The 18,023-nt window shown below is 34.7% G+C and overlaps 1 protein-coding gene across 2 annotated transcripts in view; it reads right to left on the bottom strand.

Moving 5' to 3' along the window:
- TXNDC11 (thioredoxin domain containing 11) overlaps positions 1–18,023 on the bottom strand; it is a 61,996-nt gene that overhangs the window by 3,629 nt on the left and 40,344 nt on the right. For both annotated transcript variants that reach the window (XM_043978926.1, XM_043978932.1), the window contains 6 exons: positions 13,374–13,486; positions 11,324–11,524; positions 7,077–7,857; positions 3,939–4,081; positions 3,510–3,619; positions 1,434–1,514 (listed from right to left, as the gene is read on the bottom strand). In XM_043978926.1, the coding sequence (XP_043834861.1) occupies positions 1,434–1,514; positions 3,510–3,619; positions 3,939–4,081; positions 7,077–7,857; positions 11,324–11,524; positions 13,374–13,486 (1,429 nt within the window). The remainder of the gene's footprint in view (positions 1–1,433; positions 1,515–3,509; positions 3,620–3,938; positions 4,082–7,076; positions 7,858–11,323; positions 11,525–13,373; positions 13,487–18,023) is intronic.

Raw genomic sequence — 18,023 nt, 5'->3', positions numbered from 1 at the left:
AGGAGAATTAAAAAAAAAACTAACTCCTATGACCATTACTGTAATAAAATCATTCTGCCACATTAAACTTTTTAGGTTTGCAAAAGAACTTGACAGCCTTCTCACATTCACTTATTACAGACAAAAATATTTATATGACTAGAGATTTATATTATATAAATATTTTATTAAAGGATCTTTAGTTGAAAGCCATTTATTCCAGACTCATAGGTTCGAAACAATTCTTTTCTTAGTTTTTCTACATATTTATTTATTCATTCATTCATTCATTCATTCATGCATTCATTCCAATAAATGTTTATGTAGTTTTAGTATGTAGCAAAGCACTATAAGAGCCGGTCAATTCAAATTACTGAAAGATTTTCCAGTTAATACCATTTTAATTTTGAATAGGTCACAATATAAAAACTCCTTGGAAAGAAATGTTCTTTTCACATATTTTCCAGAAGTTCCTTTAAGTGACTTTATGCAGATTTTATCCTGATGAGCTTAACTCCCCCAGAAGGATTCAGAATAAAAAAGTACATGAGCAAAGCAAGGAAATGATTCTACAAAAATATGATAACTTTGCTATGTTTGAAAATATTAGGATGAGAATAGCTGAGATAACCACTTCTACTACTACATTAAGAGCACAGGAAATTATAATGGTTCACACATGTGAGTTTCACTAGCACATCTGACCCAAAATAACACTATCTTTATTCTACAAATAAAATGCTGCCCTGTAATTTGACTCCATATACAAGACTACTAATTTACACTAAAATGCTTATAACTTATAAAAACAACAATAAGAGTAGGAAAGAGTAAGAGACTGTTGGTTCAACTAGTCTTTACATGAGCCACACTATATTGACATTTGCTAATTCTGTAAGATGTGTTTACTGCTTTCCCTTCAAAGATTCCCTTCCTTGAAACTCCACAATGGAATCAAGCTGTTTCTTTTAGGGTCTTATTACTATCCCACATAGGGCAATGTCACAAAACCAGGATTAACAACTTCAATATGGAAGCACATTGAAAAGCCCAGGTACATTTGGAGAAAATGGACTATTCAAATACAGATAAATTTTTAATTTATAACTGCAGAGACTGTGCATATAAAATTATAATTTTTGTATCTTAACTTCCTAACATTGCCATGAAAGTATGAAAAAATGAGTTGTTTTAACTACACACACACACACACACACACACACACACACACACACACACACACACACACGCGCGCGCGCTCAAAAGATGAGATTTTAGCTCAATTCCTGTTTTTTTCTAAGGTGTATTTTATGAATACCACCATATCTACATAAACAGTCATAAAAACTATTTATTGCTATTCATTTAACTTCTTCAAAAGTATCTTGACATTCAATTTTTAGACTACACCAAACAAGTCACCCCTAAGTAATAAAAAAAAAATCCAAAATTACCTGTTGCATGGAAAAAACAAAATGGTAGGGAGATGGTCAACCATAAATTCCCAGGGAAGATCATTCTGAGCTATATCAATCCTGTTAGTGATAAGAGAAGGGGAAACAGAATAGGAAAATAATGAAAGAACAGAAAAAAAAAGACAACAAAAAGCACCTAACATGCCTTAAGAATATGGAAAATTAAAAAGGCTGTGCCAGATCCTTCTGAGTGAGAATACAACTAGATACAAGTTAGGCAATAATACTTTAGGATCAGTTGTTACTATTGCGTGTCCATAAAAACCTAATTTAGGAAGGATCCTATTGCTACATAAGTGTAGATGAACTTACATCAAGGCTTTTCTTAAACCTATAAAGTAGATCATCCACTTGGTATGATCTGGCACAATATTCTGCCACATTAAATACCTCTAAAATAGTGTAATTTAGCAATTTAAGGAAATCTAGAAAGCAAAATTACAATATACTTGATAAATCTAAATAGGATGGCAAAATCATTTCTTTATCAGTTATTTCCAGATTCATTTTCTTATAAAGAAATTAATTTGGAACTAAAGGTCAAGGTGAAAACAGACATGGAAAAATCACTAAGTAAATGCTTTTGTTCAGTTGTTTTCAGTCTTGTCTAAAATGATGCCATTTGGGTTTTTCTTGGCAAAGATACCAAAATGGTTTGCCATTTCCTTCTCCAGCTCATTTTCCAGATGAAGAAACTGAGGCAAACAGGGTTAAGTGACTTGCCCTGTGTGACACAGCTAGTTAAGTGTCTGAAGCCAGATTTGAGCACAAGAAGATAAGTCTTCCTGACTCCAGGCCCTGCATGCTATCCACTGCGCCACCTAGCTGCCAAATGTAGTTAGCTGTAAATGCTAGCTCTCATTATTACTAAAGCATTTAAAATGTTCTTTAACGTAATTAAATAGAACTGTCCTTTTTGTCCTTTTTTTGTCCCACTTAATGCTTTCTTGTGGCATATAAAAAGACCATTATCAACTTCTGGCAGGTTCTTTACCAAGCTAAAAGGCTTTGTAGATGGCCCTGGTGATATGTTCCACATCTTCCATTTAAGGCAAGCCTAGTGAATTTGGAGACGTGCTTTACACCAGTTTAACTGCAGAATAATGTCATTTTCAGTCACAAAAACCCTAAGAGATTGTCTAGTAGATCTGATGATGAGCTGAAGTAGGCTCTGGTAGTATCTGGTAGTAATTTGGTGGTATCCATACCACCAAAACCACACAATCTTGAACTAAGCTTATTTGTATTCATGACAGAGCTATGCATGTACCAGATAGTTCACAGGTATTTGGTGAATAAATGAAGTAAATGCAACAGGGACAGCACATCAAGAAAAATCCAAAAAGTGCCTTCCTTTTGTAAAGACAAGCTTTTTAGTCCATTAGTTTCCACAGTGCATACACAGCAAAATTTTTGAGGTAGCATCTCCATAAGTTTTATAAAGTATATTAAATAGAAATGGGCCTCACATTTTAGTCTAAAAGTATATCATTTTAAAAAGGGGGTCAAGATCTGCAAAATAATATAAACTAAATGATGTATTCCTAATTTAACAGAGAATAAAATGTTCAAGCTATCTTTTGTTTTTAAAAGGTAAACTAGGGTATTATATGTTAGCAAAGCTTCTTTTCAATCCCTTTGATGTTTATTCATTAGTTCATAATAACCATTATTAAGCACCTACTATGTGCAAAGCACTATACTAGGTGCTGGGGGAACTACAAAGGTCCTGGTTCATGCCCTCATGATGTTTACAATATGGCAGGGTGGATAACTTGGAACTGATCTGTCCAAATTGGATTTTTTTTCCTAAATACATTAAACAATATGGTAAAGTGACACATAAATGTACAGTATTAGAAACCAAGCATATTTTGTTATAATAACCTTGGTGACAATAAATTTGTACTCAGAACTACAGTTAAATAGATAAGTTAGCATAAACTTAGTGGAAAATGAACAGAATCTACAACTTAATATACAAACATTGAAAAGGAAAACTCAAGAGGCATACTAGCAAAGCACATGGGTGGGAAATAGGTTTATTTTATTTACCTGGCCACAGTGAATTTATCTGGAGGCAGGAGACGAGAAAGCTGGATGAAAACATGATTGAGAGATGCACAGAACCCACACCAACGTGTGTAATACAGCAACAAAACATCCTAAGAAAAGGAAATACAGAATTTACTAAAACCAAAGACATACAGACCATAGCTCCTTCATGAAGTCATCCCAAATCAGACATCTCAACCTTTGGGGAAAATGAAGTAATTTCTATTTTTTATGGAGATCAATAGAAGAGAAAACAGAAAATTAATGCTGCACTTAAAAAAAAAGTCACTGGGTTCAATAAAGAGATATCATACTAACAGCTGTTTTATGTTCAAAAGCTAAACACCACTCATTCACACAAAGGTATTTTGAGAGGAAAACTTTTTGTAATGGGAAAGGAGGCTTGATTTGCTTTTTCACAGAAAATACCTTTTTCCTAAGGACTACTTCCCAAAAGGTGTCAGTTGTTACTTCAGAGATTAGGTGCTGAGAAGGAAAATGGATAGTGTTGCTTCCAATAAGGTGCCTTTTCAATGGACTGTAGAGAACGCTGAAATTCTGAATAAAAGACTCTATAAAAAGAAACAACAAGATTATTCTCTTTCACAGTTTGCATATCAGTAGCTGGTCTATTTTAATGTTTACATTAAAGAAAATGAATTTTTGAAATATATTTCTAGGCTTATATTTTAAAACTATCCCACCCTGAAAATTCACAAAGTAATCTTGAATGAATTATACCAAGCTTACCGGGTAGCACAATATTATGGTCACTTTCCATAATATCATAAATTGTCCATTTCAAGTAGAAATTTTGCCATTTTCTTAATAGGGCCAATCCGCAAATTCAAAAGTGGGGTTGCATAAAAGAATTTCTAAAATAGCACAATCTCTAAGAGATGTCAAGCTACAATACAATGACTTTCAAATGCATTCCAATGACAATGAATAAAATCAAGCATTCTAGTCATGGCTTTTGAGGGTTAATTGTTTTTTTAAAGTAAGGGACTTTTTCCCCCCTCCCTAGCCTATGGCTTACTGAAACAGGATTCAAAAATAAAATGGGTAAATGAAATCACAAGTATTCAAAAGCCTAAGTTTAGTTAATAGTAGCCACCCTATTAACTCATCATTTAATATTGTTTTGCTACAATGTAGCAGCAGATTCACATCTTTTTCTCCTATTTACAATATTCTCCTTCATTTTGAGAGTCAAATATCCATTTTGCTGGATATTCTGGTGAAAATATCCAAAAGCAAGCTATAGGAGGAAGAAGATGAAGACCAAAGAATGAATACTCCATAGATTAGTTTACCAGAAACTGAATGACTATACTTAAACAAAAAAGAGGATCACTTTAATCTGAATGAAACACAAATTCTACAAGTCCCAAATAACTTCTCTGAGTATGTAATACTGTTGTTGTGCAATAGGTGACTTCCCATAATTCACTACTGATTTTTGTCAACAATGTTGAGTCAGCAATCACCTGGCAGGTTTAGGTTGGATGCAAGAAAAAAAAGAAGCAACAGGCTAAGGATTCTGTCCAAAAACCTGTTTCAAAGTTAGCACATTATCATCTCATTGAATAAATGAACACCATTTTGTGGGAAACATTTTGTGTGTGTGTGTGTGTGTGTGTGTGGTTTTGGGGGTTTTTTTTGGTGAGGCAATTGGGATTAAGTGACTTGCCCAGGGTCACACAGCTAGTAAGTGTCAAGTGTCTGAGGCCAAATTTGAACTCAGGTCCTCCTGAATCCAGGGCCAGTGCTCTATCCACTGTGCCACCTAGCTGCCCCGGGAAACATTTTTTAAACCACGTTATTCTTCTTCCTCCTTCTTCCTCTTCATTTTCTTCTTCTTCTTCTTTAGTGAGGCAATTGGGGTTAAGTGACTTGCCCAGGGTCACACAGCTTAAGTTTTAAGTGTCTGAGACTGGATTTGAACTCAGGTCCTTCCTGATTCCAGGGCCAGTGCTCTATCCACTGCGCCACCTAGCTGCCCCAAACCACCTTATTCTTAAAAATATATGGGTGTTCCTTACTCTAATAAAACCTCATATGCCAACATATTTTAGAAAACATTAATTAGTGGATAACTATTTTCATTACTAATGGATTTTAAGCCCTTTACAAAGTATTTGATTATAGGGTTTCTTTAAGTAGATTCCTAAATGCATGTAAACTATATTTTGCTTAGAAAGAAGTTCAACATATATACCTTGTCTTGAACATGCCTAAAGAAAATTACTATAAATGGATACTCTGTGGGGGAAGAGGGCTTAATTTTAATTTAATTTTTCTAACACTTGAATACCAAACTTTAAAAGTTTTCTTTAACGAATTCCTGTCTATTCAGGGGAAAAAGTTGATTTTTGGGGGTGGCTAGGTGGTGCAGTGGATAAAGCACCGGCCCTGGATTCAGGAGTACCTGGGTTCAAATCCGGCCTCAGACACTTGACACTTACTAGCTGTGTGACCCTGGGCAAGTCACTTAACCCCCATTGCCCTGCAAAAAACTCCACAAAAAAACAAAAACAAAACTTGATTTTCCTGTTTCCTATAAAGCTGAATTAACGTAGTTTTGAAACTCATAGGTTTGAAAATTAGTAATAATGATGTCCTATTCACAGGGCCTGAAGAATTCACTGTTGCCAGAGACAAGCTAGGTTTAAGTATTTCTTCTTTTTTAAGTTCTTTGAAAAGGATGACTGTTATTTGTTTGTCTGCTTGCCAGGAGAATAGTTTATTCTTGTGATGTGGGTACTTAATACCAAGAAAATATCTCCAATGCGATGATATAAACTTAGCAACTGGTCAAAACAGGCATATTGATATGGACTGTTGGAAATTGAATTTTTGGGCCAAAGGGAGATAAAAAATAACCTCAAAGTACTTATGTTATTCTTTTGAGGAATGAGGTTGATGTAGATGGTGACATTTCTCATTTATCTGAGATATACCCACCAAAACAGGTTCTGTTTATTTTGCCAGTCAAATACCTTGGTATCTCTTAATTCATGAAGGTATTCTCTTCCCACTGGATATAATTTTAGAAATATTTTCACAAAACCTTCCTTCAAAATCACTGAAAATGTATTGGTTTGATTTTTAACAAAACATTGGTAACAAATAGGTCCAGAAATTGGGGGCCAGAAAGCACTATAGAACAATGGAAACAACACTGGATTAGGCCTCAGATTAGCCTGGCCTCAAACCTTGGCTTTCCATGACTATGGGCATGTCACTTAATATCTCTGGATTTGTTTCCCATCATTAAAAGAAGGGTCTGGACTATAAGACCTGTAATATCTCTAACATCAATACTAAATCCTATCATCCAGGTATTAATCTAATTTAGTCATTTAGAAAGACAACATACTACAGGTAAAAAAAAATAAAACCGAAAAGTTACATAAAGACTGACAGCATCCTTTTAACCAACATTATTAGCACAACAGATTTAAGTCAGTATATTACCTATTACCAACAACATTAAGAAGGCACCTCTAATTCAGGAGTTATCATTATATATAATATTTGCAGAAGCAAAACTACCTACAGTACCTAGAGTGGGCTTTACAAGAGCTTGTTTGGGGTCCAAGATATAATGAGATTCTTCTTTTACATCAACGATAGCGGCAAACTCTTTAACCTGAGTGGAACTTGATGCACCCAGTCTTTCTGCATACAACCAGAACAAATTTGAATCCAATAGGTAAAGGTTCAAGGTCTTGTTGGTCCTGCAGCTCAGGCCTGTGATACTTGTGCTATTAATATCAACATCAGGAAAGAGAGGGATGTTCTCCTCAATGTGAGGAACAGAACTTGGGTTATCAACCTCGCATTTCTTCTCATGGGAAGAAAATGCAATGGTAGGGGACTGAAAGATATCCTCTTCAGAATTAGTCAAGCCCCTATTCATGGTCCTGCAACATGCAGTGTAGTAGCTAAAAGGACTATAGAAACTTAAAAAATTGCTGCATTCTATGCTATCTGATGTAACTTGATAGAAGGTGTGTTCCTTGAGGTAGAATGAGTCCAAAGCTGCTGCTATCTCAAAAAAACTGCACTGTGGCACATTGACTTTACTTGGCTTAATCCCAACTGACTGGTTGACACAAAGCTCACAGACATTGTGGGTTCTTGAGATGGAATGCCACTGAGGAAGCACCACAGTATTGCAGCATGGGGACTCAGTTATTGAAGATGCTTCTGCCAGTTGGATTGGGGGGTTGGATACCAGAGAATCCAATGTTGATGAATCCACGTGTCTCAGGTGTTGAAGTAGTTGTTCAACTACCTGACTTTTATTACAGTTGTTGTATTCCAAGGCCACTTCGGTAATCTAAAGAAAAAGTCATAGGGGAAACAGGATCAGTAAGACGTATGCTACTGACTTAAAATAGACCCACTCCAACCTTCTCAATTTACAGGTGTGAAAATCAATGCCCAGAGAGTTTAAGTGGCTTGCCCAGGGTCATAGGAGAAATTAGCAGCAAATCTCCTGTCCAAGCTCTTCACATGGTATTGTTAAGCTTCAAGCTATATAGGATATTTTACAATCTGATAGATAGCTATATTCTTCATCTTAACTGCCATTGATGCTCCAAAATAACTTCATTCTGAAAATTTTCACAACTCCTAATGAAATATTACTAGCAAGTCAATTAGTTTCCAAATCAATTCATATGCACACAAAGAGCATGAATGCATTGGGTAATTTTTACCTCTTTTCTTTTTCTATCACATCCCTTGTTTATCATCACCATAATACTATGTGCTAGCAAATTTAGACTTAAGGATCACTCAGTTTCATTTATAATAATTATACATATATATGTGTACATATATAATATATACATGTGTTGTATGTATACACACATACTTACAAAATGTTAACTAGTAAGTGACTGAGGCTAGATGAGCTGCCTCAACCTGAATGCATCCTACTCTAGATAAGATATAACAGCACAATAAATCTTATTTTTCTTTAGTTATAAAAGAAAGAGAAATAACTCAGCACAGTGGAAATCATTTGCAGTAATAGGAAAGGAATGAATAAGATGTTAAATCACATGGAATTTCTTCTTTTAAAAATTGAAGAAAATGAAAATAAAGATTATTATTTTTTGCCCTTTTACTTTACAAGCAGTATTTTTAAAATCTTGATCAAACAATGTTATGTACAAGTCTAGTGTCTAATGCCATATTTTATTACAAAGGAACAAATAAGGAAGGCTTGGTAACTTTAAAATGTTAGCACTGTAATTATTGCTTTCTATTTACTTTAATCAGTAAAATTTGTAGGTCTGACCAAAAGAATCATCACATCACCTTAAGGATTTATGAATTGATACTGAGTGAATAAAAGAAAACCAAAAAAAATGATATACACATTTCCTACAACAATGTAAATGGAAAGACCAACAAAGGAAGCTAAATTTTATCTAATTATAATAACCAAATTCAGTGCTGGAGAAGAACTGAGAAAATAAATGCCCCACCCTCCCTTCTTTGTAAGGGGGGAGAAGGACTATGAATGTAGAATATTGCATACACTGTCAGAGGTCATTGATATGTCTTAATTTTGCTGAATTCTTTTCCCCCCTCTTCCTTTTTTATTTTTACTTTTTAAATTTTAATTAATTTATTTATTTATATTTTGTTTTGCAGGGCCAGTGAGGGTTAAGTGACTTGCCCAGGGTCACACAGCTAGTAAGTGTCAAGTGTCTGAGGCTGGATTTGAACTCAGGTCCTCCTGAATCCAGGGCCGGTGCTTTATTCACTGCGCCACCTAGCTGCCCCCCCTTTTTTATTTTTTATAATAAAGCATGAGTCACTGGGTAGGAGAGTAAGGAGGTAAATATTTCAAAGTGAAGGTAATATCAAAAACAAAATATACCAAAAACATTTTTTATTGTTAATTACTAGAATGGATTAGGCTAAGCCTTTGACAAGGTAGGAAAACATGAAGATGGTAATTTTTGGCTCCTTAAAACTGAAGGGGAAAGTCTCATCTATAAGGGCTAAGAAATTTAAGAACTAACCCCTTTTAGACATTAGCCTTTTTCAATCAAATCTGCTTACGTGACTGACACTATGAGAACAGAGCAGTAGAGTTGAATAGATGACACTTTAGATTGGGATTCACAAAATTTGGAGTCTAGTCTCAGTTTTACCCATGATGCACTGCATTACTTTGGGTAAGTCACAACTGTTCTAAGCCTGTTTTTCCAAATAGTTTGGAAAAACCCCAAATGGGATTAATTTAAAATTCACAGGAATGTCGTGGGCTCAAAATAAAAATTTGATAGGAAAAGTGATGAGAATATAAGGCAAATACATAGAGACGGGGTGCTTGTCTAAGGAAAAATATTACTAGTCAATACATTCTCTACTGTGTCATTAGGTACATCCATATTCCATTTCACCAGAGAAACACAGCTTCTACCCCTCTGTCACAGCAACCAAACCACACCTAATTTGAATAGAAACTTAAAACGTTAAAAGCATTAAACGTTGAAAATTAACGGTTACATAAGTATTTACACCTAGAACTACTACTACTGCCTTAGATGAACATAACTTTTTTCTACACAGTGCTCTAAAGTGCTATTGATGCTCTAAATGAATAAAATCTCAGTTAATTTAGAAAGTGGGAGCATATAGCTGAGCAGATGAAGTTCGAATGGCCAAAATATTTAAAAGAAATTAAATTTTATTCTTCACAGATCTTCCCATCAGAGTGGCATGAACAACAAGGAAGCTTTCCATTTGCACTCATCTCTCTCTCATTTTCCACACAATCCAAAGTAGTGCCACATAATGGAATAATCTCTACAAATGTCTACATGAGAAAATTCCAACAACAAAATGATGGTCTTAGCTGGACAAGAAGTATTAAGTTCTGTTTTTCTTGGAGGGATGAGTTAGGTTCACTGTGAAGGGACAAAAGTAGTAGTTAGCTTAGAGTAAAGTATACTGACTCTGAAATCTGTTTAACCAATTAAGCCATCCTTCTGCAAGAGGGAAATAAAACAGACATTAAATCCAATTTAGTAACTATCCCCAGGCTTTCTACAACTTGTTATTGTTCCCTATAACTGACTGAAAATGAACCAAGTATAAAATAAACTTACAGAAAAAGGGAATAAACTGAGTGAAGTTGAGCAAGTGGGAGAGTGGAAAACTAACCCTGCTGCTGGTGGGCAGTCACCTGAAAACTGGCTTGGGTGTTTGACATGAAAACAGAAAAGCCAGAAAAATGCTGTTGTTGCTGGTGCTAGCATTTTACTTTTCCTCCTGGGTGTACAAGGGGAACTGAAACAAGTCTACTCTGGCTTTGCTGTGTTGGCTTCTCTTGTGAATTCCACTATTCTGTGCTTGTGCTTCCATCTTCTCAGCCATAACAGCAATAATGTTAGTGATGATTAATAAAGAAAGGAAAGAATAATCTCAACCACTTTACGTAGCTTAAGTTTTTCCCCTGGAGGGAAATTAGGAAGGGTGTTGCTTTCCTTCACCCTCATCCACTACCAAGTAGTTCTGTATTTCTGACTCAAGAAGTGCTACTCATTGGCCTCAGGTTCAGGTTTATCCCTGGCCTTTTAACTGGAGAAAGGAAACCCAGGGACACTGTTACTGGCACTGATGGAACTGTTTCACTGAATTATTATGAATAAACAAGTACAAATTCTTAACTAATTAGTTAATAAACAAGCACAAATAACAAATTTACAAATACAAGTACAAATAATGTTTTGCTACACAATAAATAATTCTGAGTTAGACTTTCATATGAGGAATCTTACCTCATCTAATAGAGGATGACTTTCTGCAAGGGGATTAAAAGGTATAAATAAAAAAAGTGCTGGTCCTTTTTTGAGTTCATTATTCAGGAGAAGACTTTTCCCTCCATGTGGTCGCAGCCATTGAACAAGCATTTCTCGATTTTCTAAAGCCCATTTATAAATATTTTCAGCTGTGTAGTTTATTACCTCTCTGGGAAAGACCTTTGTATAAAAAGACACATGAAATAAAACCAAAACAATATCATTACAGGTATTATGGAAACTATATATAAGACTAAATCTTATCTCAAAAGTTGAAAATGTAAATTTGATAGGGCTATGTACTGATTATCTTACTTTTGATTCTTAGATTAAAATATTTTTATCATTGATATTACAAATAACTATTCCAACACCTTACCTAGAAGCAATTTTCACAGTCAGATATGCACAGTGAACCAATAAGCACCTCTATTACATCTATGCCAGTATAAGTCTAAGAAAATAAAACTAATTGTACTATTTTTTCTAATTTTATTGTTCCACAACAATAAAACTTTAGAGAAAACAACATTACAGTGGCAAGTTAATTTCATATGAACGGTGTTATAAATAGACCAAATAACATCAAAGCATTTGCATGTGGAGGGTTGATTATACTGAATGATTGAAAGAAAAAGCATTTATTAAATCTCACTATGTGGCAAGCACTGGGGATACAAACAAAAAAGCCAGACAATCAGTGATCCCAAGAGCTCATATTCTTTTTTTTTTCCCCAGGGCAATGAGGGTTAAGTGACTTGCCCAGGGTCACACAAGCTAGTAAGTGTCAAGTGTCTGAGGCCAGATTTAAACTCAGGTCCTCCTGAATCCAGGACTGGTACTTTATCCACTGTGCCACCTAGCTGCCCCCAAAAGCTCATATTCTAACTGGAGGAGACAACACATACAGCAGAGTTTGGCTGCAGTGAAGATGGAAATGGCTTTGTGATTCACAGGGTACAGAATTAAGACATACTGCTCATGTGAGAATATTCATTATAGAAAATGTTTATGTGATGAGAGAGTGTTCTGGGATTCTTTTTCAGAACAAAAAAGTATTCATTTGAAATAACTAAATTAAAATAGTCTGAGTGATGAAAGCTTTACTCTATCAGTTCAGTTTTTTCAGTGCTATTCTCAATTCTGCAGGTGTCATTACCTTCTTTTTGTTTTGTTTTGTTTTTCAGGGCAATGAGGGTTAAGTGACTTGCCCAGGATCATACAGCTAGTAAGTGTCAAGTGTCTGAGGCTGGATTTGAACTCAGGTCCTCCTGAATCCAGGGCCGGTGCTTTACCACTGCACCACCTAGCTGCCCCAATAATGACTTTTTAAACCAGAATCCTTTGGTAGAAAAATAATCTAATCTATACTGTTATACAAAAATAGTAAGTGATAGAAACAAAGGTTACTATAGAGAAAGAAAAGTATACATCTGGTGAAACACATAGGGTGACAAATACAGGGAAATATCTTTATGCCCTAAGGTGAAAATGTCAATAGAGCTAATAGAACTATACAGTTCTAAGAAAAATAAAATGAAACCCATACTATCTACAGAGTAAGAAGACTAAATAAAGTAGCAAATAAAAATAAAATAATAGCTGGGAAAGATTATGTCAAAGCTCTGGAATAACTCTGCCCTGAGGTGGTCTCTCTAAAACACAGCTAAAACTGAGAAACATTAAGGGAACTTTAAGGGCTCCCTAAAGTGCTCCAGAGATCAAGTAGCCATAACTCTAGATGCTCTCTAGAGTGAACTGAAAGGGCTTAAAAGTCTATCCAATCACCTTGGGAGAAAAGCTTGTTATTTTATTGTTCTTGATAAATGGCACAAAGTTTACTCTGCATAAAAAGTAGGGAATAACTCCTGGGAATTTAAGCACAAAGAGTTTCACAGGCTTTTTTTGCAATTTAATGCCCAAAATGAAAAACAAGCCTTCTTGAAAATCCAAGAACAAAAAAAACCCCTAAAGTTCAATAAAAATTCAAGGCACCTCAATGTATCAATAATGAATACTGAATACTTACAAGTGATGTGTTGAAATGCCTGTGTAAATACACACTTCCAGAATGCACCAAGGACACCAGTTTGGCAAGATGTTGATTTGTAATAACACCAAAGCGTAATGTTCCTAGGTAATCTGAAACAGAAGATGTTCTTTTGTTTAAAAGAAAATGCTTATTAAAAAATAAAGTGACCAAAAAGAATAGTGACATCTTGATGAATGGATTCTTTAAAAACAAACCTTCTTTTAATAAAATTGGCCTGAGCTCAAAGGAAGTCTGCAGATCCCAGAGTGGCAACAGAGGTTTGGGGTTTGTTTTTTTTTTTACTTCAGGCAGCCTAGAGAGGAAGTCTTTAACCAAAAACACATCTACATATGTGACCAATTCTGGCAAGTAAGTTTTAACAACAAAATAGGCTACTGGAATATATTCCAGGTATTATTTCTTATATAATCACAATAATTGACATTTAGTGATCTTATCTAAATTCTAAACAATTAAGAGTAAATATACATATTTTTTTAAAAGAGTAAATATATTACCACAGTTGCTTTGGCTGAGGAAAGAAAAAAATTATAGCAAGAAAATAAAAACCCAAATGAAATTTCACAAATATTTAAAAAAACAAAGAGCCACAATGTTTTTATGGCTATATCCAATATTTCCTGAATTTAACAAATTTAAAAGTTATGTTTTTCCTTCTTATAATAAAATTTTTAAATATTTTAAAAGTAAACCACAGAGGCAAAAATGCAGTATAACAATTAAACACATATGTAAACAGGTATACTGTATATATATATATATATATACACACACACACACACACATATAAATATGCACAGAAGTATACTGAATTTAACAAGCATGTTTGCCTTCTCATGTATAATTTTTTTAATGTTTAAAAAGTAAACAAACCACCAAGGCAAAAATGAGCTATAGTTTAATAGAAATAGCATTGTGTGGAAAGCTGGATAATAATTGTTCACATTTTAAAGTTTTTATTATGCAATATGATTTTATTCATGCATATAAGTACACACATATTTAAATGTCTATATGTTTAAATGAGATGAATATATACATACATGTGTGTATATTTAAAGTATGATTAAGAGCTCCTAGGCCAATTTCAAAATTTAAATCTCAAGAAGAAAATTAAGACAAGTAATTACTATTTAATAACTAAAGTGGAATATAATGCTCCTCCTCTTTCCTCCTGTCTTTCTCTTTTGGCCTTCCAAAATCACTGGAATAAAAAGGAAAAAGTAAGCCATACTGTAATTTAAAATGTGCTACAAAAATACCCCATTGTATCTATTAAGGAAATGGCATTTAAATTTCATCTCTAAATTACTGTCACTCTCTTCTCAGATGGAAAAGTGACAGTATTGCTTTTTGGTTGAACTTATTCTCTGAAGTTTTCAAAGCACTTTGATTATTTTTTTCTCATTTGGTTATTATCCTTATCCATATGCTTTAAAATGTCTTACACTTTTGGAAATTGCACTATACGAATTTTGGTTCCCAAGTTGAGGCAATTCTTAGTTCAAATTCTCACTCTGAAACATAGGCAGACACACTTAGAAAGGAAAAAAAGGAGGCATGAACCATTTTATTTTCTTAGCCCCATTTTTAACCCGCCATTTTGAGATGAGACCAATAGAAACTATATTTTATAACACTGTTAATCATGTTGTAAATTACATGATGTCCAAATGTGCAGATGTAAATATTAGTATGCCAGATGTGAGTTTCTGAAATATGGCATTCTCAAATAAGTCCAGTCCTCTAGCAAAAAAATGCACAAAGAGCTTAGGAGCAGGATAAAACAGAAATGGACATGAAGGAAACACTAAGTTCTTAGTGTAACAAAAGATGTTTTTCCAGTTGGCCAATTTGTCAGGTATGTGGAGAATAACCTGAAATAAAGAGAAAGTGGAGGAAGTAAGACCAGCTAAGAAATTGTTACAATAATCCAAGTGTGAGGTAATGATGGTCTGCAACTAGGACAGTAGCAATAAAAAGGAAGGTAAAATCTAAAAAATGTTGTGGAGGAATAATTAGTAGCATTCAATAATTTACTGAAAGGTCTGGAGGGAGGACATAAAAACAGAGAATAACAAATATTACAAAATTTCAAGCCTAAAGGGACAAGAAAGAGGGTTATCTCAAAGACAGCAAAGGCTTGATAACACTGCTTCTCTCTGACCATAACTACCTGGCTCTCTCAAGCTCTCCCTGTGCCTCCCCTTTTCTAAACCTTCAGAGGCTCTATTCTTCCCTGTTCTGGCCTCATGAAATTACCTTCCTAGGGCTGAAGTTAACCACTTCAATTTTACACCGTACACTTGATAATAACTGAGGAAACAATCTGAACTAAATAATTTATTAGGTGGACGTGACAGAACAATAACAATGTTAGGGCAGCTAGATAGCACAGTGGATAGAGGGTCAGACCTGGATTCAGGAAGACTCATCTTCCTGAGTTCAAATATGGCCTCAGACACTTACTAGGTAGCTGTATGACCCTGAGGCAAGTGTCACTTAACCCTGTTTGCCTCACTTTCCTCATCCGTAAAAGGAGCTGGAGAAAGAAATGGCAAAGCATTCCAGTATCTTTTGCCAAGAAAATCCCAAGAGGTCATTAGGAACTGGACATACCTGCAAACAACTAAACAACAACTTAATTCTATTAATTAACTCTTATAGTTCATTTAAATTAGGCCAAATTCAGGATGCTCAGCTATGTTATCTATGCAAAGACTTTTTGTTTCCCCACATATTGAGAAATTAATAAACTCCAGCAAGTCCCAAAATATGGTTTAGAATATCTTCAATAAAAATTTTACTGGAGAAGAAAATTCAAATTTGAAAAATCCTACGTGAATAGTTTTCAGCTTAGTACAGGATATTCTTAAATGAAGAAGAACGATACCAATAAACATCATTGTACATTTTCATATTCTTAATATTCACTCAGTTGAGTAGGGCTCCAAGGCTTTAAAACAATAGGGGCTTTATAACCAACAGAGTAAGCTATTCAGTTCAGAAAATAAGGAAGCCTCAATATTTTAATACAGCTGGTTTTTTGAAAAAAATTTAAAATATAAATATCAAATCCATCAGAAAAAAGTGCCCAATTCCTTGATTATAGTCATTTATCCATATTAAAAGCCTGAAGATAAGACAAAAAAGTTAGCAGTAAACTTTGCTACTCTGAAATTTTATTAACAATTTGTTTCCTTTCAGTGATAAATGATGTTCATAAAGATAACTCTGAGGCACTCTAAGAACATTAAGTACCCTCTGAATAAAAGAATAAATTTTGTTCAGTTCAGTTTTAGTGAGAGGCAAGCAGTCATGTAGGCCTGGGTAGGAGTCCCACCTCTGACACATACAGGCTGAGTATGTACAATAAGTATAATAAGTACTGTCAAATTTTGATAGCCAGGATTCAAATCCTGATCCTCTGACTCCATACCCTGCATACACAAGTAGTATAGTTCAATAGTGGAGGGAAATCAAAGGGACAGGAGGTGGCCTGAACAAACATATCATCATCATCATCATTATTATTGATTTTTTTGTTATGATTTTGCTTTGCTAGTTACACTAAAATCTAGTTGCTCTTGATGACTTCAAAGCATCTGGCCCAAATGAACTACATCCTCAGGTATTGAAAGAATTAGTGGATATGATTGATGAACCACTGTTAGCAATATTTAAAAGATCACAGAAAACAGGATAGGTAAAATGGAATTAGAGGATAAAAATTATCCTCATTTTGGGGCAGCTAGGTGGTGCAATGGATAGAGCCCCGGCCCTGGATTCAGGAGGACCTGAGTTCAAATCCGGCCGAAGACATTTAACACTTACTAGCTGTGTGACCCTGAGCAAGTCACTTAACCCCAGTTGCCTCAACAACAACAACAACAACAACAACAACAAATTATCCTCATTTTTAAAAATAGCAATAAAAAACCAAACAAACTATAGGCCAGTGAACTTGACTTCTGTTCTTGGGAAAATTCTTGAACAGATTATTTTCATCTGGTCATGTCAGACTAACTTTTATGATCTTTTTAACAGGCTTACAAAACTAATAGGGGAATGTTGTATATATAGGTTACCTAGAATTCTGCAAAGCATTTGATAAAATATCCTTACACAGTTCTTGTGGAGATGATGGAGAGATGCCAACTAGGTGATAAGAAATAAAATTAGATAGGATTCTGAACTGGCTGAGCAGCTGAACTCAAACAGTAGCAATGTCAGTAGGACTCGACTGTCAAAAAGTAGCAATGGTTCAGTATTGATGTAGCAGAAAGTCATCAGTGGGGTGCTATAGCCATCTTCTATCCTTGACTATGGGCCATTTAAAATCTTTATCAATGACCTGATTAGAAGCATTGATAGCAAGCTTACCCAATTTGCAGATGACACAAAGCCAAAAGGGAAAAAGAACATACTGGTTGAAAGAGGAAAGAACCAAAAAGATCTTTGCAGCCTAGAACATGGGGCTGACTGATAGGATGAAATTTGAGATGTATCAACATAAAGTCTGTTAGTTAAGGTAAAAAAGTTAGCTTCCCAAGTATAGGAAGGGGGAAGGGCTACTTAAGGAGAATTTTGCCTGAAACACATGTGGGAGTTTTAGTGGACCATAAG

Source organism: Dromiciops gliroides, chromosome 1, assembly GCF_019393635.1.
Source record: "Dromiciops gliroides isolate mDroGli1 chromosome 1, mDroGli1.pri, whole genome shotgun sequence".
Classification (NCBI taxonomy): domain Eukaryota; kingdom Metazoa; phylum Chordata; class Mammalia; order Microbiotheria; family Microbiotheriidae; genus Dromiciops; species Dromiciops gliroides.
This window is presented reverse-complemented; position numbering and strand designations above follow the sequence as displayed.